The 25,326-nt window shown below is 39.3% G+C and overlaps 1 protein-coding gene across 5 annotated transcripts; it reads right to left on the bottom strand.

Annotated features, from left to right (window-relative positions):
- Positions 1–1,738: 1,738 nt before the first annotated feature.
- On the bottom strand, positions 1,739–24,158 carry skp1 (S-phase kinase associated protein 1). 5 transcript variants are annotated; one of them, XM_022237356.2, is made up of 5 exons: positions 24,140–24,158; positions 19,835–19,931; positions 10,327–10,541; positions 8,009–8,149; positions 1,739–5,811 (listed from the first exon to the last, which is right to left on the bottom strand). In XM_022237356.2, exons 1-5 carry the CDS (start codon positions 24,143–24,145, stop codon positions 5,776–5,778), a joined length of 495 nt encoding a protein of 164 aa, XP_022093048.1. In that variant the 5' UTR covers positions 24,146–24,158; the 3' UTR covers positions 1,739–5,775. The 5 variants fall into 5 exon arrangements, with proteins under 5 accessions (XP_022093048.1, XP_022093290.1, XP_022093216.1 ...); XM_022237598.2 differs by lacking the exon at positions 24,140–24,158 and adding an exon at positions 22,690–22,837; XM_022237524.2 differs by lacking the exon at positions 24,140–24,158 and adding an exon at positions 22,678–22,837.
- Between the last annotated feature and the right edge of the window lie 1,168 nt (positions 24,159–25,326).

Raw genomic sequence — 25,326 nt, forward strand, 5'->3', positions numbered from 1 at the left:
AGTCTCAATCTTTGCGACATTTGGCGAAGAAGTAATCCTGATACTAGTCAATTTACCTGGTCCAGAAGCAATCCAAATAAGCCTGGTCTCATGTCTAAAGCCAGACTGGTTTCAATACAGTAATGACATAAATACGTTTTCGACATAGGCTATTATTTCAACCTGGAAAATTCAATTTCTGCTTCAAAAAACATGAACAAAAGTCGTCTTCCTTGTGATGATATTACTGAAGACCCGACTCAGATCAAATTTCCTGTTCGCAATTTTTTTAAAAATCTGTACAGTCAAGCAGACACTGACGAAGGTGCTCAAGTTACTATTTTAGATGATTTCCCTACCTTGACTTCCTCCGATTTAGAAGATTATGACTGTTCAGTCACAATCGAAGAAGTTGATATTGCTGTTCAAGAACTTAATAAAAACAAAACCCCTAGACTAGAGGGTCTTTCCTCTGAGTTTTATCAGTTTTTCTGGCAAATTCTTAGAGACGAACTTTTTTATAGTTTTTGAATTTTCCATTCACCAAAATCTTTTACTCATCTCCTGTCGCAGAGCTGTAATTGTTCTACTTCCTAAAATGGGGAATCTTCTAGATGTCTCTAATTGGCTCCCCGTTTCTCTACTTAATGTCGTTTACAAGAGTTTTGCGAAAGTTCTTGCTGATGGACTTAAAGATGTTATCGGTAATGTCATTCAGATGGACCAAAGTTACTCTGTTCCTGCCTGGTCAATCTACTTATGAGAATGTCAACTAGACACGAGATATTTTATTATATTCTAACTACCATAATATTCCTTTAGCGGTCGTAAATCTAGATCGGAAAAAGCCTTTGATAATATCGATCATGTCTTCCTTTTCAGAACATTTTTTAGAAGCTATGAAGTTTGGCAAGCAATTTATTTCTTCTTTAAACTTATGCATAATCACTCTCAAAGTCTACTTCGTGTTCATTTTTCGGAGCAAATGAGTAATGAACAGAGCAAGGAATAAGCAAATGAGCAATGAAATACGCGGCTACATATTTAACGATTTCATCGGTTTCGAAAGTGAACCCCGTGTTTGTCACTGGTGTGACAAAAGCTTTGGACGGAGACCGTTGGAGACATGTAGAAAATTTGCGTGGAGCACAGGGATCTAAAGGGGATAAAGTTGATGATGACCCTGAAGGTATTCATGCTGAATATTCTGATCGGTAATTCAGAGCCTGATTTTAAATAGCGTAGATTTGAAGAATCAGAAATAGCAAATTGTGGAACTTAATCTATGCAGGGTGAAACGAAGGTTTCGAAGATGATTTGTTATCCGAATCGGAAAGAGAGGATGATGAAGAGTTGGAAGACAGTGTCGCCAATTTACTTACAATACTTAAAGACCATTTCTTTTTCAGTGATATACATGTTTCAAACTGTCAAATGCAGTTTATTTCATTCATGTTCTCAAAATTCTGTTGAATGAAAAACTGACCTCATTGGGCATGGTCAAACGAGCCTGTCTTATTCGACGAAACATAAGACTGAGTCTTCTGTGATTTGGGTCGATAATACTTTGAAACCATGCAGAGACGTGTTCCCAAAATATTCATTGAGCCCTCTCCAGCCCTCTGTCTATTACTAAAACAAGTGAAATTGGGAAGCCTAGTACTAACGTCTGTCTTACATCATGAGTCACTTTGTGTGATCAACGTTCTGAAGACCTGAAGACGTTCTGAAGAACAAACAACTCCAACCATAGTCAGACTGAAGGTATTCTCAAAGCAGCTTGTGTCACTAATTTATTCACACATAGTGGCAGAAGAGAGAAAGAGGGTGAAATGTGGAGCATACATCATGCATTATTGGTTCATCGGGCAATGGACCAACAATGAGCTCATGATAACATTTTTATTTGAAACAAGAAAGGGTTTCAAGTTTGGAGGGAGGGGACACAGGAAAATCTTTCCACCTGTTGTCTGTGAATGCTTGAAGTATATTTCATGTATTCCCGCAATGCATGAACAGAAAAGAAATGATTATGTACAACAGCTATCTAGACAAGTCTACCAGACTGGCCAATGCAAACAATACAGAAACCATTGGAAACAATTCCCAAAACACTGACAAACTGCAACCTGCTAACCATCTGCAACACACACAGTAACTCATGCCATTGATAAGGCCCCTGTACAATGAATGTTCCTTTTGTTTTCTTTCTGTACCTAGCTGTCCAGATCTGCAGCATGAATTCCACCTTTCAAAGCAGGTTTGAAAGAGCACCTCTAAGGAAAACATGTTTGCTCTGATTTTATCTGTTCAAATAAATATGGAAGCATATATGTACATATCAAACGCAGGGTTGTCTTCAGAGCTAAACAAGCTTAAAAAGGAATTTTTCTGTTCATGCCTAGATGCAAATTCTGAATGTAGATTACGTCATTCTGAGAAAATGAGGTGAACCCTGCACTGTGTTAATTGTGGATAAACCCTGCGAATGCCAAATAATGCATGCAGCCATTGTAGCTCTGAAGACAAATGACACTGCATTCGATATGTTTGCTTCCATATTTATTTGAACAGATAAAGTCAGAGAAAACATGTTTTCCTTAGAGGTGCTCTTTAAGACAATTTCTTCAAACAACTTTTATTAAAATCAACTTTGCGGCCAAACTGGGAAACCACAGTAAACAATTCATGTACTAACGATTATTGTGACACTGGTGTTAAATGTAAATAAATAAATCCACTGAACGATGCAAAATCTAGACTACTGCTGTCAAGCGATCTTCCCACCAACAGAAACTCTGTCCCTATATCAACAACTGAACATCTCCATGTACCGGCTGTTTTACCATCTCCACAAACAGAACATTAGAGTATTTTACAAATTGGGTTTTTACATGCTGTTTGAAAAACACATTGGTTATACTCATGGTAAATACATGTGGCAATACCCGTAAAGGCTGTAAATGGATTTTTATCATGTAAATTGCACCAATGGGTCATAATCCAAATTTCTAAATACGTGTACATTTCTTTTTAAACACGTATACATGTCCCAAGATATTATAAAGCTTTTCTAAAGGGCATTTACTGAATATTTAGTTTCCTTGGCGAGTCAGTATAGCAGGTGGCTCTTTCCTCACCTTCCCTCTCTGTAAACCAAGGATTGAATCTCACTTAGGGTGGGCACCTTGACTGTTCTGTTTTCAGTCCAACCCATTTCCATGGATGTTTTCATGAAATATTCATCCAGATTCTCTCCAACCCCTAAAAACTGAACATTTCTTTATTGGCTTTATTGTCACTATTAATCATCTTTGAAATGGCATTTAATGTGCTGTTGGATGAACAGATATGAATAAATAACTACATAGGAAACAAATTTCACAATTTGTGGCCGCTAGATGTCTATTTATACTGAAGAGGTCTATAATTGAAAGTTACATGAACACATCAGCAAAGCAGGGAACACCTGACAACTTTAGCATTGTTAACAGTACAAAGAGATATTCGTCTATGGTGTAACTGTTAAGGAAAAGCAGTTTTGAAATAAAAGGGAAAAATGAATTAACTTTACTTCAAATCTTTGACTTAATAGAACCTAAGTCTGAATGATATCTGAAGTGTTTTGGAAAAGTCGTGACTTTTCCATTCGTAATTTAAAATTCTCTGGCGCAGTGGAAGGTACATGTACGTGTCTTTTATTCAATGTTGCCCAGGGAACATTTTAAGCAGCATGGTACATCTTAGCAAGTAGTCACTTCACACTTATGAAAACCCCAGCAGTGGGCAGTTGTTGTACAGCTATTGTACAGAAAAACCAACAGACAGGTACTGTCAGGTACATGTATTTTGTTGAGAACCAAAACGTCCGACATGATGTAGGATTAGCCCATTGCACAGGCCTTCCTGGTATACAATGATAACTGTATGTGTCTACACCCAGTCTTCGTTCCATCTGCATGTTACAAACTCTGTGTCATAACAAACATGCACATTTCTCACTTTTTATATCTGCCTATATTTCATAATTGGGACTGCAGGTACACTCATCATGCTCCCATAAAACGGTGCACAACAGCCAACAATATTTTACAAACGAAAAATTCCCTTCACATTGTTTTTTTCTACAGTCATCATTGAGAAATCTTTAAAACCACACTTCTTGGCACTGGATTTCAACACTCTTTCTTCTAACATGTACAACAAGCCAACAAGCTACCGGTACATACATGTATTCATAAAGTAATTCATCTATCAAACAACAAGCCCAAACAACACTTTCAGCAATTAAAATATTGTTCAACTAAGAGGAACAATTCTCAAAGGCCATAAAGACAAATCCATCATCAAATGGGGTTTTACTTGTGATGAAGTACCCCAAACCCAAGCTGAAGTACATGTAGGTAATTTTGATGGTTAAAAATTCCACTACCCCACTGTTACTTTTCAGTGACCCCGAGTAAACATTCTGTCTGCAGAAATATTGCAGTTGCTGGCAATAAAACTTGATTTTCCTACTGCTGGCTCGAAATTTTCAGCCTGGTCGAATTTTGGTCTGTCTTTCTTTCAGGAGGGGTAAGGAGAAATACGTTTTTTTCCCATCATTTTCACAAGAGTGCATATAGAAATCTTTTTTCCCGACATTTCACCTCCTGCAGCATGCGAACTGACATGGTGAAATAAATGATTTTGATGCTAGGTACAATCGTCATGCTTATAATTTTTTCAAAGCTTGCATGGCAGCCAGCCCCCCTTTCCCAGAGTACAGTATTTATATTCATGAAAATGATGCAAAACAGGATGATTCAAAAGATAATTTTTGAAAAGGAGCAATGTCAATTTCATGAGAAGTTTTACCCATCCAAGACATGAGCATATGTACACTAGCAAACTACTAAATCCAAGTCCTGGTTTCTTCATTTTAACATGTAATTGTGAGTTATTTCCCTTTAAGGTGTCAGCTACTGTATAATTTCCAAACAGCTGTTTATGGCTAAAGGTTCAGTTTTATCCTCATCATACAATCAACCATTCAACAACTGTCAACTCTTGACGACTGCCGAACATGTATTAACAAAGTTAAGCATACACTAACTACATTTTAGGTACGATTAATAATCATTCAGGGGAAGGGGGCCCTTCCAGGTACAATGTGCACACATCGTCACTGTCACCACAAACAAAGGGTCGTTTTGGGCAGAGAATTTACTGTCCCTGTAATTTTCATTTCTTTATATGTCTTGCGCTGAGAATTGACAGTTGCCGTAATTTGCGTTCTCACAAACTAAGACAAGTCTTAGCACATATTTGTTTTCATGAAAAGAAACCTGTTAATTTATTTCCTAAGTAAGAACTATTTTACTTCAATGCCGCTATAATCCACAAGTATATGAATGAGTAATTCATGTCAAACGTTTGTAAAAACCCAGATCTATAGAAATCACCGGTCAGTGCGCCAAGTGTGTGCACATACCCCCTTACTTTTATGTTAGTTTGTGAAACTTCAATTGTTCATTGCACAGTTTTCACAGAATGTACCAATCCCGGATTTGTGTGTTAGTTCTCGTCTTCCATGACATGTACATGTATATACAGTAAAGATCTGGCAGCAGTACAAAAGAAACCATCTGTCTCAAAGGCATAGCTGAGATATATGTCTGAGGCAATAATCCAAGATGCACTGTTACAAGTGAGCCTCAATTTAAGATGTACCTGCATGTTGCGAATTTGTGAAGTACATGTATTTAGGTAAGAAATGGTAAGGGTGACCTATGTGCTGATCTGTAGAAAGGGCATCTATTTCTCTTCACACCAGCTGTTCTCCTTCCTAACCTGCAAGAATAGGTAAAAAAGACAACAATGACAATGATTACCACTGACCAAAGATTGAAGTTTAACATACTTTTAAGACTGCACATGAGCAAAGAAGAAAAGAACTTGAGTTTACATAACATGCCAAACATTTAACCAGTCATGATATTAATCTGAATATGACCCATTCAACTCCGCTATGTGCTCTGATACAGATATATATGTACGTGTGTTTGTAAATTTGATGCAATGTAGAGAACTTCAATTAAAAAGGGTAAACTCTCTGGCTGCCTGAATCACCAACGGCGGAAGTTGGGGGAGGGAGGTAAGCAGGGGGTCCACTATACCCCCTCCCCTTTGCTTGACTTGTTCAGTTTGTGGCTTTTGCTCATTGAAATAGTCTATTGGCTTTGGTTATTGCGTAGATTTGGTGTACAAATGCACAAAAGCTATGATGATGAATTAAAACAGTTCCTCACCAAGTTCTAAGAGATATACATGTACTTGAAATGTGTTGCAGAAACAAGAAAAATGTTATTTTCAAATCAGAATTTGTGTTACTGTCACAGTACAGGAGTTTAATGTTAAGCATACATTTACATACATGTAGTTGTGTGGTGTATACATGTACATGTACATTATGTACATTTAAGTTGCACATCTGGCATATCTCATGCACATCATCACTCCAAAAATAAGGTCAGGATACCGGTAGGTAACAGGTCTCCTAGTAGCTAGCACTGAAGCATGGGCGTATGCGACTTTTTCATGTCTGAGTCAACTTTTCGCAGTCAACCGCACTTTTATTTAGTGCCAGTTTCCTAAACATTACAGGAATTGCTCGCTTTGCTGCAGCTGGAGCAAAAGTCGTGTTGGTCAGGGTGAGTGTTAGATACGAAGGCATACATGTACATAATCACATACCTGCAAATGCAGCCATGTTTCATAGCAATGTGTGCATTCCTTTCAAAATTGTGTACAAGTCATGTTTTACCATAGGTTGACTTTGAGTAGGCCTATATGCACTAATGTACATATGCAGGCCTGAGGCAGCGCTGGTGCTTGGGCTATAGCCGACATTTCCAACATGTATTTCCAAGAATGGATTTGTACTGGGGAGATGTTAATTAATTTTGGATTTTTGCCCTGCCTGACATGTATTATAACACTGTATACTCAGTGTCTGCCCCCGAAGGCTGGTGAAAAACCACAAGCGTACTCAGGTGGGACTCGAACCCACAACTTCCTGCTTACGAGTGCAGGTGATTCACTTACAGTAAGATCTCGTTAAGTCGAAGCTCAGGGGAATGGACGAAAAGTTCGAGTTATCCGACGTTCGAGTTATCGAAAGTTACTCGCTTCAATGCACATGCAACCTTACTGGCTTACGGCAGTTGGCCTGCAAGCTGAGTCGAACACAATGTGGATTTTAGGCTATCCCTACTGTGCAAGTTTTCCTCAAACATCATCATTAAACATGTTTTTATGTGGTATATAAATAATTTAATTGTTCATGATTTTCACGCAAACTATGGAACATACAGTTTACCATCTGGGGCAAAAAAATCTGAAGTTACAAACAGCTGGTCATAGTTTGACAAAAATAGTAGTATAGGGAATATCTCCATTTTCAATCTCAATATCGGCACAAGTTTGGTAACAATCATGAGGACATAAAGTAAAAATGTACTGGTCAGATACCTAAAAATATTAACTACAGTCATTTGAAAAAGTCTAGGACCACCCATACAAAATGCATTAACCTGAAGAGAAACTAAACTTAAACCAATCAAACATGGCGACTTATGTTTATTTTCAATGTGTAACCTTAGTATCTTGGTTTAACAGCTATTTGACTACATTTCCATGATTTGAAATGTTAACAGTCTAATAGTTAGTGTGCTCTCCTTTACTTCTGATGACTTAGACTGGCTTTTTTACCCATGCTGCCTTACAGACAAAATGTCATACAAGACCTGCCTTTGCAAAAAATTTCATTCAAACGGGTATATAGCACTACACCGATGTTATGCACCACTATAAAAACATGTTAAATAATCATTCAATGAGACAAGTAATGCTGGCCCAGTGACGGAAATACATGTACCAATAAAATTCCAAGTGATCTTAAACTTTTGCAAATCACTGTAATTGCTTTCTTTCTTTATATTATTCAAGCTATTGCTTCGCTTCTTGTATTCTCCGACCTATTCCTTACCTGTTCTTCCTCAGCTGGACTGAAGTCATTCTTGATGTTGAATGTCTTCCTGATCTCTTCAGGGGTTTTGCCCTTGATCATGTTGGCTACAGTCTTGCAGGTGGAATCCAAAAGTCCTTTGATATCTAGGTAATTTGCTGCCTAAAAGATAAAAATCCAAGATTATAACCAAAGACAACTTTAACACTTTTGATCTGCGGTGGTAATAAAAAAGTTTGAAGACTGAATTTTGTATCCCAGTGGATGAAAGCCAGTATTACCTTTGAAGGTCCTCATACGTACATGAACACCCACTGAATTCTAAACAGCACCCTTGCACTGCAAATTTGGCTGATGTGGACCAATATTCATGGAGTTGCTCAACACAACAATGTTAACAGAAAATATGCAAACAGTATGTGGTGGACCAACATCTACATGTATGTCACAGAAATTTATCTGAAGGGGAAGGCATATTTTCCCATCTACCAGCACTTATAATATTAAATCATGTCATATGTTTCCATATTTACTAATTTCTACTTCCACAGACGAAAGGAAGACTTGAATCCCTTAAAAACCTGTCATTACTGAAGGCCAAAGATGAAAAGTATTTTTCCGTTCTGACATGGGCGCACAGGAGGAACGGGCCAACTGTTCTTATTCCCTGTACTCCTGAATTCACACGGGCCTCGTTCAGAAAGTGGGATAATGCCCGAAACTGCATAACAATAGCTCAAAGAAACAGTCACACTTGATGCCCTCCAGACGTCAGTACAATGGATCTGTGTGGCAATGACAATGGGCCTGGAAACCTCACATTTAATATCCTATGAAGGCCTATATCTCTTGCAGATGACATATACATGTAGTTGGCAGATGGGTTGAGATTTTCACAATGTTAATGATCAACAAATCAAAGAAGTCTAGGAAAGTAGAGTTGGAAAGAACACACAATCAACGCCGACCCTTTTACTCAGGCTTACAAATGCAAAAGCAGGGTGCTTGGTTAACGTTGTTACAGTGGTGTGAGTGGCCGGCCAGCCACACTGTGCGGCATGGCAAAGCACGACCTGGAAACTGGTGCCCAATGTTGCACGTAAGTAAAGGTTTCTTAAACTTGAGAACCAGTTCATGTGTGTAAGGACTGGACGTAAGAGGGCGCTGAAATTGGGGAATTTCCGTTAGTTTTTAATTGGTGGGAATCTATTTCTATCTTATCTAATCTAATCTATTTTGCAGAAATGTTCTTTTAATTTATGGAACAGTAACTTTCATTTTTAATGTGCGACAGGGTTGCGCGAGTTTATTTTGAAAGGGGAATGTGAAACATTGGTTAACTGAAGGGAACTTTAGAAGGCTGTCATTTCCAAAACCTTTTAAAATTTTCTTTCCATTGACCATGTGGGGTATTTGATGAAGATTGTTTATGCATTCGTTTTCCTTGCCATCGTTTTCATGTGTGTCGAATCGTGTCAAATCAGTCAAATCACGTGCCTACTGTTTACACAGCGGTGCGCGTACATACATGTACGATGCAGCTGGGCTGGATACGAGCCCCAGATTTCAAATTTTACTCATATAAAATGCATAAGAAATACCAGTCTTGAAAAACCTCATTCTCAAGCAAGAGGACATGTGAGGAATGCAAAAAGTACATGTATAAAAGTATATTGTAAATATAATGCAGACATACGCGGTGAAATGCCATTAGAAAAATAGTCCAAAGTGTCTGATTCTCGAGAAGACAGAATAAACAAGTGAGTTGACTCTTCTGTTCATTTTGGCATACATGCGAATGCGATATGAATATTTAATTAGCATATTGTACCCCCAGTTTCTCAACGGATTTGCACGATTCACGAGAGTCAACTTTTGAGGCCCCAAAAAACGGAATTCCAGGGAAAAAAACACAGAAATAACATCTCTGTAACAATGCAACCGTGACGCATGCATTGTCTAGTCATTCATGAATCATGAAAGTTCAGTTCCAACTAAGGAACCTCCACTGCTAAGAGTATATTTATGTATGTACCGGTACATGTCCTCAGAAACGTGAAAATTTTGCATGTCACCCATGCAAGCATTAGAGAAATAAGAGTACCAGACTGATGTGAGAGCTAAGGGTGCTATTTACAGTGGTATAAAACACTAGCATTAGGCATGTTAGGAACCTCAGGCTAGAGAAATATGCAAATATGCAAAGACGTGAAAGGTAAGGGAGTCCCAGAAGTGGAGTTGACAAGTGCCAAGAATTAGGGTCTGGTACAACGTAAATACTGAAATCTCCATTTAGAGTTTTGACAGGTAACAGTCGCTCACGAGTACATGTAACTCACCAGGATTAGTTCAAACAGTGTGCCCTGGTCCACCTTCAGGAAATCCAGGTCATAACCACACAGATCATCTGTTCTCTTCTCCCTGTTCTCATCGTCCTCTGGTGGTGGGGGATCATCTTTGTGGTAGGTGCACCACTTGATGACTTTCCTCAAGATAGCTGAGTTGACATTAGGGAGAGGGATGGCCTCATCATCATCTTCATCCACTCCAAGATCTATAAAAGGAAAGAAAATAAAGTCTGGAGTGCTGCCAAGCAAATACATTTGTTATTATTTTAACCCTGACAAATAAGATATGGTTTAAATTTCATGAAATGTTCATGAAACATGGTCATGGTTAATCCCTCATTATACATGATAGCTTTCATAATCATGAAATAATAACTTTCTACTTCACAATTTTCAATTAAAATTTAATCAAATGTACATTTCATTATAAACACTAAAGCTAGTTAAACGGTACAATGTCATCTTTTTGAAAAAAAAAAGAAATTCCTATTTTTTGAAAAAATTTTATCAGAATACATGTATTGGCAGTATGTTTGATACTAGAAAATTTTTTCTCAACCTGAAAAACTGAATAAACTTTGTCGTTTTCCCCAAAAAATTCACTGATTTCTCCCCCCACCCACATGTACATATAGAGTGGGACATACCTACCAGATTACCAATATACATGCATTTATTTCCTAGTCCATTACTTCCATTCGCTAAATTCTCGATCACCAGTAGTGCACCCTCATTTTCCCAACTCCCACAAGGCGGCCGCCATGTTCTTGCTCTTTTTTGAGTCCTCCTCACATGGCCTCAGCGCACTTTGCGCTGTGTGGGGAGGAGGGAGGGAGACTGGTAATCTCATAGGTATGTAGTAGTAGACTCGTCCCACTCTTGGTGGGAGGGAGTCTACTGCCTGCAACCCACGCAGATTACCAATACATGTACATATGCAAAGCAGCACCAAACCTACTACTAGCTACTGATATCCCGTCTTGAAGATGGCCAGCACGGCCAGTCCATGAGAATGATCCCCCTGCAAAACATCACTGAGATAACAAGAGATGTTCAGGGGAATTTCCAACATGCAGCTTTACAAATGTCTGAATTGGGATGCCTTTAAAATAAGCCCAGGACCAAACGGCCCGAATATCATGAGCATGTATATGGCGTCGGCACTGATCATCAGGACTAGTAGGCCAGTCTGAATTAGCAGATTTAATAGCCGAAACTACCCACCCGGCAATAGTGTCTCTGGAGGCTGGACGGTGAGGCTTGGTACATGTAGATGTGATGAGCAATTGAGTCACTTGCCCTCAGATGTCGTTAGTCCAGTGGAGGTACCATTTAAGCATCCGGACAGGGCATATATACCTCACTTTCGAGAAGAGAAGTAAATTGGCCCACAAAGATATCTTTATCAAAGAGGGGAAGACTCTTGAGGGCAGAATTAATTGACTCGTGGGGAATACTCATAGCCAGAATAGCTGATTCCTTGTGGGAAGCTGTAGCACGAAGAGATACCCTGGCAACTGCTCAAACCCTGTAAACAAGGAATCGTCGAGGTAGTGAAAGGCCATGACCACAATCTTGGATGAAATATCAGAGCCCTCCTTGCAATGTTGCAAGCCCAGGACAAGAACTCGGTAAGGAGGAGGAAAGACATGCAGCAAATGCCCAAGCGAGCAGCTAAATCAACATCCTTCAGAGCAGACTTTTTGCTGAAGATTTTTGAATCTTGAAAAACATGGGTAGACTTGCCCCTGTTCGGAAAAATCTCATCTCTGGCCAAGTTGGGGAGTCAGGTACCGAGAGATACTGATCTAAATCACCCATTGCCAACTTAAAAAACCGGCATGGGTAGAAGCCTGAAGTCCACCGCTTGGCCTTCACCAGTCTGTCCATAGCATCTATACAAGAACGATCAAAGGGAAACTCTGGGAAGACGACGCTTCAACAAGGGATGCCCCCCTCCAGTCAATGACAGGGTGGGCAGTCCAAGGACTTGTATCACTGTAGAAGATGTCAGGGAGACTTGGACAGCAAAAGATCGTTTACCGAAAGGGGCTTGCCTAACAACTACTACACAAGCTACGTGACCACCAAAACTGTGACTATCAGGAGGAGTGGTCTGGACCAAAGCCCAACGAACACTATGTGCCGTAACTTCCCAACTGAGCTGGCGTAGGTGAACCGGACCAGAAGCACACTCCAGCTGTGGGTGGGTTTGGACACACTCCCAACTGTTGGGCCAGGGTAGAGAGACCAGTTGGCAATACAATAAGCAAGCAATACAGTGGCAGGGACAACCAACGAATGCCTCGACTGCTCACGAGACACTGCAGTAAGGCGTTGCTGGACTGAAAGGCAAGCCAAAGCGAGTCGCCCGTGCTACCCATTTGGCGGACTCGCTTACATCTCAGATGGCCAGTAGAGGGGCATAGATGGGTCAAAGGTTGCTGGATGATTGAAGACGGCCTGCAAGGAGCATCTAATGATGCTAAGACTTCCCAAGTGGTATTACCGGACTGGACGGTAAGCCGAGCCGTGCCAGTAGAAATGCTACTGCACGACTATGAATCACCCTATAGAGCTCCCCTGGGCAGACTCTGCCATGCCCCAGAGGGCCAATGGGGGAAGGGGTGTTGATGGGCTAAAGTGCAGCTGAATGAACAGATGTATCACCCCATGCCGGGGGGCCAGCCGTTAGCCTGCTGCAAATTGAGAAGGTACTCCAAGAGCGAACTCACATGTTCGACAGTACAGTACTGTAGCAAATGCTCGGTCGTACACGGACCGATCAAAAGTGAGGGAATAGTAAACCTACGCAATGTGCTATTCCGTAGGTTAGCAAGGACCAAAACCACCACACCACTGTCCTTACTAACCAAGCGATCCCTGGCCCGCGAACACAAGTACTACTCGAAGCAGAGAGCGAACTCTCAATAGCTCCCTCTAGAACTTGAATTTAATACACAGAATGGAAGAAGCACTAACGAAAGAATAAAATAGGGAACGCCAAAATTTCTGGCGAAATACAGAACACAATAACGAGACAACCACTCTCAAAAGTATTTTGATAAGATATAAACAAGAAATGCCAAAGTGGGGCAAAGCTAAATAGAAAGTATTTTCAGATAAGCAATATATACAAATATACACAGAAGAAAGCAAAGACCACCTCCAGGCGAGAACTTACAAAAACACAGATACAAGAACTAGGTCAATAAACAGGTCAGTCTGCCAACCTGCACAAGACTGAGAAAGGAACGACAAAATATATATATACATGTATATACAACGGAAAAAGGAATAGTATTACCGTTCACAACAAGAGAGAACAAACAAACGAGGTGATCGAGAATTGACACCAAAACACAAAGTACTGTACATGTAGCCAAGAAAAAAATCTCAAAAATTTCAGAGCCAGACCAAAACACGAAGACAGGAAGAACATGGCCGCCACCTCCGCGGGAGTCGGGGAGTGAGGGCCACTACTGGTGATCAAGAATTTGAATGGAAGTACATGTAATGATCTAGGAAATAATGAATATGTACATGTATTGGTAATCCGCACAGGCTGCAGGCAGAAGACTGCATACATTGAGCAAAACCTACCTTCGTTAGCTGCAATATGTACATGTATGTAAAATGTCATAACCTAGGGCTGAATCTCAATTATGGCTCATGAGGATTCCAAACACACTGAATGACACACATTCAAACAAATCTGACATGAATGAGCAGAGACTGAACTGATTAGAATTCCATGATGCCATTATCTTTACGTCGGTGTCGTAAGCTGATTTTCTAATTAAGACTTTCTTGATTTCCAGAAAGTTAGTTCATAAATAACAATTTCAGTAACTAAATAGTGAAACTTACATGTATGTAAATTTTGACTAGCAATCAGCAACTGTCAACTGCGCTGCACAGTTGATGAACCCCTTACATCCTATGCATGTACATTTCTATTATGCCCCTGTAGTTGAGTTTACAACGTACATGCGTGCACTTATGGTGTAATCCACAACTAAGAAAAAACATGCATTTAGTTTTTGGCCAAAAACTAAATTGGCCAAAAAAACTGTTGTTATAAAAAAAAGAAAACTCTGAAAGTCATTTTGATTAAACATACTGGTACATTAGACGCAAAAGTTTATACCGTAGGACTGTTAAGTAATAAGAAGTATTTGGTATCACACATACAGAATAACCTATCACCCTGTATTTTGGGGTAAAGTTTCTGGCTCTAGTGATTTTTGAAAAACTGTTCAAAATTGTAAAAGTTCGAAACGGAAATCTAGCTGGAAGAAAATTTTTTTTTCTAGACATTTTCTGAAGAATAAGAAGCTTAAACTTGCCGATAACAAGTTTAGGGTTGGTGCCGTAAAATTAGAGTCAGTCAGGAAATCAGAAGCAGAAGCAGTATTTTCTTTTGGCCTTATCAGTGCTTGCAAAAGAACATTCTATTGACCACTTGGAAAAGCAAACATGAATTGTCTTTTTGATATTATAGTATTGGCAGCCACACAGATTTTTTATTCATTACGACCTACATTTTTTGAAAAAAAAGCAAAATGCAGACTGATCCGTCAGAAACTAAACTTAATAAATATTAGCAAATTGAAACTTCTTTCCACATCTTCATGTTGACCCTACCGATAGGCCAACTGCATGTAAACAAATAAATTAGTGAAAAAACTACAAAGTGGTATCGGTATACAGGCCACATGGACAAAAATGCTAGCTCAGTTTTTTATTTCTTATAAAAATTTTGCGAGACAAATTCACTGTAAAAGCAGGTACTGTATGTGGTATACACTTGTCCAGCTTGTCTGTTTCGTTTTTGTGTGTCTTTAAACAGCATAAAAACCAACCGTTGTTAGAAATTTAAAAAAAAAAAAAATGGCAGCCATCTCGAAATTGTTTCTATGTTTTACTTTTCATTATCTTATCCCTTTTACGAATATTTCCTGATGCCTCGTTGACTCTGTATTTTGTGTGTAATTCTGTTGCAGTGATACCCACACACATGACACACTGTTTGGTCCTGTTTTGTGTTCCTCCAAGGCTGCTGATGGAATTGACTCAGCTCGTGAGCACCTTTCTCAACAACATGCGAAAGTGCATCCCTCAAGTGGACTGCATAACTTAATTTTGTGCTTCTAAAGGTACATGTTCATGGGATTTTCATACATACCGGTACATGAACATGTATGAAGACATCATTGTTGATTTGTTAAAGATCTTTTTTTTTTCAAAGATGGACTAGGCAGGCGCTACATGAGTGCGGTGTCGATGTTACATCTGCAACACCTTTCTCAAGGGCAAACACAAGTGATCACTCCATGGACGTTTTATACGTAATATGAGATAGTAATTCAATAATACATGTACATGTACACTCACTGTTTGAACATGCGGTAACATTAAATATTAGCAATTAAAAGTATTTGTGGCTTGGCAAAGAATAAGAACATATACTTGTAAATTACATAGCATTTTCAGCAAGAGACTTGATCAGAACCCATTTTCTGGACCATGACATTCCTTTTTTAAGGGGATGGGCCATGTAGGGTTAAATTGACAAACAACTGTCTTACATACAGTAAGTTGGATTAACCCCTCTTTTATGTCATTAAATCAGCCAAAATTGGCATTTTCCCCAAAACTTATCTAAATTGGTTGATGAGGGCAGCAGACAAATCTTGGCAAAAATGTGACGTCATTGGATGGACTTTCCAGACAAGAATGCATACCGGTAGTTCTGGTAAGACAGTTGATAAGTCCGCGCAAGAATAATATTCTCTGCTCTGGCGTGTAGTCGGGTACGTAACTCGTTTGTGTCAAGTCAACCACATTCGGTCTTGCTCCCTATGCCCTTCTCTCAACATGGGGGCAGAGCTACTGGACAACTTGACGCGTCACATTCATTTTGTTTTGCATCGCATCGTACAAGTGTAATAATTTCTATAGTGAATTCTGATTTTTGAAAGAATGTCGTTAAACTGTGTTGTCAGTGGCTGTTGTCGATTGTAGGTAGGTTTGTGGATAAAACACAATCAGATTTTTATGAGGACTCAAATTCCCAACATGTGCATGGTTACATGTTTATGTATGTACACGTATCAGTACTGACACACACATGTACACCCATACATGTACTACGCGTAAACGATGTAAAATGGGATTATATTGCACTGGCGCACGTGAACTATCTTCCTGCGCAATTAATACCACACAGTCATCACGCATACCTGTCGATGCCAAGCAAGTGACTCGCAGTGCATGGTGAAAAAAAATTGTTGGAATGGAACACCAACTTTGACCAAGTAGGCTAGCCTATAACCATGGAGAAAAACTCTACTATACAGCTATCGAACAGCCAATGGTAGGACAATTGCATCTTTTCAGAAAGATACATTTTTATAATGGTACAGGAAAAAATCAAATCGTGACCAGTCAGTTTTTGGTTGTCGATCTTCCGGTTCGCTGCCATGCATGTGGCCAACAGCCCTGAGTTGCAAAATCTCTTCCTGAGTGTATTCTAGTTAGAACTGACAAGGCAATATTTCTCCTTCAATGTCACATTCTTTGTCAAATGAATATGACGAACATGACAACTGATCCCTGTCATGATCAGAAAAAGCATCAATGCTGGAATTATCGTCGCTTGAGTCTGACATGATTGCACATGCTAACGTTACTACATGTACACTACATACATGTCGACGGGTCGTTGCGTAACAGTAAACAGTCCCGCAATACAGGACTCCATCCTATGACGTCACAATTCTTGGGAATTTCTTCAGACAACTTCCTGTACCTGATGGCTGTTGTTTAGCTTTTGCTCCAAGAGGGGAGTGAAATAGGGTCGTGAAAGCTATAATTTTTAACATATTTCCGCACATTTTGAAATTATGCAGATGTGTTTTTTTGTTATCTATATGTTTGGGTTTTTGTGTTCATGCATGTTTTACAAGAAATCTTCCCAGCACGGCCCATCCCCTTTTAAGAGAAAAAACATTGCTTCAATTCATCTCAAAATTAAATGAAATAGTTGATTATAAAATTGCTAAGTTTTTATTGTCTTGTGTTTGTATTCATTTTGACCACTTGGCTTTTGTGGTGAGATTTGGATGGCATTAATGTTATGTCTGCAATAGTTTATCAAAATTTTTTTTTTCTTAAAGATTTAAGTGCTTGGAGATTATAAATCCTTTAGCAGATAGATGACTACGGTCTGTAAATTAAATACAGCTCGGCATCGTCAGTTGAATTCTTTGAGATTATTGTGTTTGAACATGGACATACAGAACAACTTTTTAAAAATAATAGTACTTTAGTTCAAATTGCAACCTAACATATTCAAAAATAAAAATATTACTTTTGTTCAAATTGTAATATAACAAATACACACATGTAGAACAACTTTCAAAAGTAAAAATACCTGTAGCTCTTTTGTTCAAATTGTAACCTACCGGTAACAAATACGTTTGTCTTGTCTCATTTTTGTTTTGAGTCTTTCTCTATCCACAAAAAATTTAATTCTTGTAAAGGGGTCTCCTAAAGGGATCATTTTGCAGCATATACTAGTATGTGCACAAAAATTGTTCAACTGAATAACTGCACTTGATGTGACTGCCCTCAATACAGGGTGCACTGACTAATTGTGTTAACGCAATCAAAACTTTTTTGCATTTAAAAATATATTTTTGCAATTTGAAAACTGTGATGAATGAACTTTCTGAACACTTCTGAAATTTCACTGATAACTATTACGTCACAATTTGTTCCCCAACCCCGATAGAATTACCCAGTTCTGGATTCACTTGAAATGAAAACCTACCTTTCATGTATTGTTCTTCAGTGCTACAGTTTACACATACATTTTAAGACAAGTTCTGTTTGAAAGGTAAAATGTGAGCTGCTTGAAGTTGTACAAATTGTTTTCAGAAAATTTTTTTAAAAGACATTTTGGCCCAATTTCCAATTCGCACTTATTTCTAAAATCAAACGCCACAGGAGCCCAAAAAATTTACAAGGGGATTCGTCATTTTCAGTATGTTATTTCAACTACTTTTTTCATACATGTACTCAACAGTCATACATGTACATGCAGAAACTCTTGCATCTAATTTTTGTTTATTCTTTAAAAATTGACCAAAACCTGAACACATAATTTTTCAGACAATGGATAACTCTCGTCGGGCCTCCTACCCCTGGGCCCCCTTTCAGTGTTGGGTCTGTGTGAATGGTCGGCCCTCCGGCTGGACATGACAACATTGACTGGGGGAGTAGGGGTGCTGGAGAGCATATACATGTATGGCAGGTTCCTCAAAATATGGACCATTAGATAATGTTCAACTTTGGGGGTTCATTTTTCCTGAAGAGAACAGCAGTGAATTAATTCCCAATGTCTGATGTAATGAGGGAAGTCATGGCCGATGTCTGGAACAATGATGACTGTGTCCATCTTTCAACTTAATTGGAGTTAATTAATTACATGTAAAATCTCGTATGTCAGCATTTATGACAGACATGAACAACCTGTTGAAATCCTAGCCAATAAAATTTACCAAGGAGTGATAATCCCCGAGGTTATTTTACACAGATTTAGATGTGGTGAAAGGTAGTAATATTTACACATATTAAAACCATAATCACAAAATTAAAAAATACCTCTCACAATTAATCAGGTCCCTGAGTTGGCAGTCGCGAAAGTCATTCGATTCTATCATTAGTGTCAAAAAAATCGACTGCAAAAAACAGCGAGTACAATCAAAATCAATGTACAACTCAAGCTTTAAAAAAAGAGTGCAAAAAAGCACCCACAAACCATCATCATCATCACTGGACCAATCACATTTTTATCAAGTACATTACCCAAAACCACAGTCCACAGTCCAGTGATTTTGCAGCTTTCATCATTATCTTGCGGTGCCGTTAGAGAAACGTTTCGCTGCATCATGGCCTGTTTGACCTTTGACATCAACCCAGATAGTGCGCCTTCTTTTTCATTCGATATTCATGAGCCCCTCCACGGACTGGCGACACTACGGGACTTTCTCTTCGGACCAAGGTTTCTCGAAAGAAAATCAAATAAGTTTCATGATCCTGCATGGATGTGAATGGCATTTGGACTGGAACCGATGCTGCACATGCATTGCATGGTTCGGCATCAGTACATGTAAGCAACACCAAGTACCACTGAGTGCCAAGTGCAGTTTAAATGTCAACAGTGGAATCTACAGTAGCTGCTACCGGAGGTAGAGAAGATAAGTTTACAAAAATATCAAGCAATTTTGACACTGACGAACACATTTGATTGCCAATAATTCATGTACAGTAAACACATGCTGACATAAAAATAGGGCTTTTAAAGTTCAGCGTTTCTCTTTGAATCGCCAAATTCGGTTTCGACTCGGAACTGGGTGTTAGTGAGGTACCGGAACTGATTTTATAAATTGTGAAGCTTCCCAAACCTTAACATTCTACAAGTAATATTTACCTTCTAACATAGTCTTGATAGTGACTGACTGCTTCGCAATCTCCACATCTAACTCGAAGATCTCCCCGTCTGAGCTTGAAAGTTTTATATTTGGCATCTGTCAAAAATAACAATAACTGACCTGTGACTAATGTATGTGTATTCAGTGTGCAAGGATGAGATTCTGAGAATAAACAGATCCAGAACCAGGAAAGGTGTCATTGTTGTTATGCCCCAACTACAGCATCAGACCCAACTATAGTTGGGCCCAACCCAACTATAGGTTTCCAAAGGAATAAGGCTTTTTATTTGGTTTGAAAAAAAAAAACACTAATGCAAGATATCAACTACTGTCCTAATCACCTTCCCTATAGTTACATGTACATGCAATATCAAAACAACGATCAGCACTTGATGACCTTCACAGCTTCAGCCCAACAGAGTGATCTTCGGTACTCTCACGAACGCGCCACCCATCGCTGACTGTGACCTATTTTCAAGGGTTATACAGAGGTGCATGTATGGTGTCCAAGTGAAGCCATGCATAAAATAAATGTTAGCAGCCGTGCGGTTGCGTTTTGTGCGACTTAATCTTATCCTTTATTGTCGGAAGACGTCTTTTCTCTTTTTTTTAAACCTCACAGAATATTGAAATGATTTTAAATTTCAAATTACAAATAATAATAAAACTATTGCAGATGTCTCTTTGCTTTTGACTCTAAAGTTTGCCTGTGTTTTATGGGTTTTTCCCAACTGCCCTCATGTTTATTTTTCATTAAACATGAAAGTAATAAATTGACAAATGTTTTAAACTGAACACACTTTCATTTCTTTCTAAAACTGAAACATGTTCTGGTGCTTAATATGGAGATTATTTCATTAACCATAATAATATGCTTGAACTGAAAATATGGCTTATATTTTTTCCAGGGAAATCTGCTGACAAAGGAAGGAAACTGCACTGATTTACTCCTCTGTTGGTTGGAAGCATGGGAGACTGTGACAAGGTGTGATAACAAAACGTATCCCTTGCCAGGAGAGGGGTGGCACTGCAACAGGAATTGATGTGTATCGAGTGCAAGCAGTTTTCCAACATACACTGGCCCCATGTTAAATTGATGGAGTTAGCAAGTTCAATGGGTTGAAATCAGTGGAAAACACGGCACTTGTCACTGCCATCAATCTCTGAGTTGCTGTCATCATCATCGGCGACGGTAGTGGTGGTACTCTGAAGTGATTGTGTTCTGGTGCAGGAGCATGACTTGGATCAGGTTGAGGAGGAGAAATCACACGAGGCTTCTTTGATTCATTCACATCAACAACGCACCAACATGCTTTTGTAAGCATTGATGGTGAACAGTTCCTGTAGGCACTTGCCCTACACCGCAACACTGGGCTTATGTACATGATCTGCAAGATGAGAAAGTAACATTGCAAGAAAGTATTTTGCTGTCGGATGTCACATGTTGGTTGTAATATCTACGGTCTAATGAATATTTATTATAATCTCTCTTTTTCAAAACAAATATTCACAATAGTGTATTTTTCATTTTGTAGGCCTTAATTGTAAAAAACCTTGTCATTTTAATATTTGTTGAAAGAATGAAAGAAAAGAAACCTACATTGAATTACCTTTTTTAGAAATTAATTTAGTATAGTATTAATTAGTATTAATTTAGATGTTTAATATGCATGCAAAGATTGAAAAGTATCAGGGAAAAAATAAGCTTTGCAACATGTTAATTCATCCCTCCAAATGTGAGGGCAAAATGATTTGCCAGGCTGTGAGAAAATGATAAGAAACATGTCTTTTCTAAGCGTCCGTTCTTTCCCCCCATGCTCTGCTGTCAGTGGAGCCACGTGACTTCAGTCGTGCACGAACGACTTTGAAACATTGTAATCTGAAACTTTAAAAGACACTGTAATGAATATAATTGCCCCCACAATGTAGAACGTTTTTGTATCTCGTAAACTAGCCCTAAATACATACACTCTACATATTCAACTTACCGCTATAACCTTAACATCAAACATCTCTCAGTCAACATGGTCAACGGTGAGAAGAGAAGATCTTTAGCAAGTCTGAAGGTATATTACGTCACTCGAAGTTGTCTACATCATGCGGTGTAATGCAGAAGGTAAGGACGTGAAAACAGGGCCCCTCGAAATCAGGACCTCAAACGATGCATGCGCCAAATATAAAGTGCCATATTTTAGATGAATTGTGTCAAGTGTGAGATGCATAAACATGCATAAGGTCGAGAAATTTTCTACAGAAATTGGTCAACAATAGTTGGGCCAGTCCAACAGCAGCACTGCAGTTGGGACTGTCACAGGGATAGTTGGGGCGTAACATTGTCACATTCATCAATCCTGCAGAATGTAGCGTAGGCCTAGGCGTAACTTCCAAATTAAACACTTAGGCCTAAAATTTGGAAAATAATTTTGTATCTCCAACACACACGGTGGTCAATTGACAATGATTGACCCACATTTCACTGGAATCTAGCCCAACTAGTGTGGCAAGGACTCTCACTCCCCATCCATCCTTAGTCACACATCCGTATACGCAATCTCATGTCAGCGTAATGAACATTTTCTGCGCAACCACTTATCATCATGGGCGCAATTTCTTTTGCACAAACATGATCCTTGTTCGTCGCGATTGAGAATACGTACCGCCTCGGTATGGCCCTGTTTTACTGGGCCCGGCCAACGCAGGCAGGGAAAAGCAAACTCCAAAATAGGAGTCTTTGAATTAGGCCCTATGTCAGAACTGAAGAAACTTGGGCCTACTTCCGACTGTAAACCTTACTTATTTACTAACTTTACTTAACGTTATTACCATTGAAAGCAAGGCAAACCTTTAATATTACTAGGGTAAAGTCCGGGAAATCCAACTACGGCACCCTCAAGGTAGATTCTGTCTTCGATGCAAATCACACGTTCAGTAGCTACTGTACATGTACATTTTTGTAACCGACACTGAAAAATGAGTAAGCACGACGTCACTTTCCACCGTCGTAAGGGGGGCAGTATCACAACCGGAAAGGGGCACTTATGATAATATACCTCACCGTGAACATGAATTATGCAGTACACGTATGTGGGGATTGGTCCTCGTCAATAGTGGGTCTAGACCAGTAAATAAGTTGCCATAGACAACAGGGATAAATATCCCACTTCAAACAATCAGGAAATATAGTCAAAAGTTGCACGGATGATCAAGACACATATCAAATTAAAGCTCACTTCCTCATTTTTCATTTTCCTTTCAATTTTCAGTGACTTAACCAATGACTTTTGAAGATATTTCTCTCCAGAGAAAATCACCCCTCAAAACAGTCAGGAGGCCCATCGCCATTTTGGAAATTGATGCCTTCTAGTCTTGGCAAAACAGAGTAATTTGGAGGACCCCGTTTGGTCGATACTTTCAGAAATACAAGCTCACAGTCCTGCCCCTAGATTTCATCCATCTTTTTAACAAACCATCCAGTCCATGTGCCACGAAATGCTCTAATAGCAGAGATCGTGATTCGGTCTGCGCAGGCAATTTTGGACCCACGTACTGGCCTGCAACCAGTGTACATGTACGTACATGTACCTGTACTAAATACATGTACATGTACTGTACACTGTACATGTGTACGTGTACGTATCTGGCCGCGGCTAGCTGGCCAGACTGCGGTTAGACTTGACTCAAGTCGGAATTTCTGTGACGTCTTCGTTTCTACCAAAGAAAGTATAGCGCCGGCGCGCAGCGACAATGTGTGCCGTTGGGGATCACCGTTGGAGAGATGGGCGCAAGCCGGGTACATACAGTCATGAATAATACAGACATGAATAAAACAACATAGTATGACGCTGCATGAGCCAATGCTGCAGCATTCGTCATGTACGACGTCACATTCAGGGCATTGACAAGAATATGCATGTAACATAAAACCAGTGCGCGGACACATGTAATTGCCTCTGATTTTATATTATATTCTTGTCAGTATTCTAATCACGGTGCATGCTACGCAGGCCTTCCATATTTTTCTGTCACCAGGGCATGCTTTGTTCTCAGACGGACATGTACATGTATAGTTCATGTACATAGTGCTAGTACAGTACTGTACATCATGTACCTGACTTGCGCCCGTTGAACCACATGCCCACAATTTGGTACTTATCTTTTTCTCTTCGATGTACCTGACTCGCACATGTTTGTACTCCACATGCGCCCTCAATTTCAGACGCATGTGGAGTACAAATGGGTGCAAGTCAGGTAGGCCTACATTTGAGAAAAATGGGGGCATGTGGAGTACATGTACATTTTCCTACCTCCATACACACATAAACGCCGGCCCAAGTCAGGTACGGTAGGTCGTGTACAGGACATGTTTTATTCATGAACGTCATTGTTGTATTATTCATGACCGTACCCGGCTTGCGCCCAGATAGCGTCTCCCACGCCCGCGCGCGCCGTTGCTTGCTTCGCGCCCTCTTGTGTCCACTTATTAACACGAGTTGAGGAACGAAGCAGAATCCATGTCAAAAAGATTGGAAGATGTTTTTGCTAAACGGAATGCCTTTTTTCAAAATCGAACATTTTTTCAGACTCGAATGGTTTTTAAAACGAATGTCATTTTAAAAGAATCGTATTTTTCAAATTTAGAATACATTTTTAAACCTGAACAAAATTTTAAAGATGCAATACATGTTTTTTAGATTTAAATGAATTATTAAAGAGCAGATGCATTTTTATGGACGGAACATATTTTCTAGATTGGAATAAATTTTTAAAGAGTGGACATGTTTTCAAAATTTGGATCACAATTTATAAAACCAACATTTTCTCAAGATTGGAACGATTTTTAAAGTCCAAACATTTTAAGATCGGAATAAAATTGTTGACTCCGAATATATTTTTTAAAATTGGAACACTTTTCTAAACGTAAAGCTGTCATTCGACGCATGCATTTTTACCCGAAATCTCAATTGAGAAAGCATCCGAATTGAGAAAACATCCACATTGAGAAAGCATCCGAATTACTAAAACTTCAGCGTTAAAAAAAATTGATGGTTTTGAGCCCGAATTTCCGAACCTTTTTGGACGATTCGGCTCTTTTCGGCGTGCGCATGCGCACGCAAACTCCTGCGGTGGTTCCCGCTACCCTTGCAGTCGTTGCCTTTGGGGCCTTTATGCGCATGAGCTAAAATTCGGCGAAGCGGGGGGGGTGATTATAGGGTGCACCCCTAAAAATAATTCCCATAGACAGCAGTGATAAATCCCCATACTTCACAAATAATTAAAAAAAACTCACAACTCTCACAGGTGTTCAGGCTGCACAGAAAAATGATGTTCCACATGTCCTTTTTCATTTTCCTTTCAATTTTTAGTGGGTTGACAAATGAATGTTTGAGAAATTCTTACCCAAAGCAGACCACTCCTAATATGAAGGAAATTTCACAGCCCGGGAAAAGAGCCATTTTGAAAATGCATCCCTCTGCAAAATTTCTCAAATAGT

Source organism: Acanthaster planci, linkage group LG19 (assembly GCF_054643075.1).
Source record: "Acanthaster planci isolate LZ-2023a linkage group LG19, COTS_SCS, whole genome shotgun sequence".
Lineage (NCBI taxonomy): Eukaryota > Metazoa > Echinodermata > Asteroidea > Valvatida > Acanthasteridae > Acanthaster > Acanthaster planci.

Coding starts and splice junctions, on each gene's coding strand:
- skp1 (XM_022237356.2), bottom strand. Junction 10,542..19,834: donor TATCAAGACTATGTTAGAAG/GTAAATATTACT, acceptor TTCCTTTTATAG/ATCTTGGAGTGGATGAAGAT. Junction 8,150..10,326: donor CACTGTTTGAACTAATCCTG/GTGAGTTACATG, acceptor TTTATCTTTTAG/GCAGCAAATTACCTAGATAT.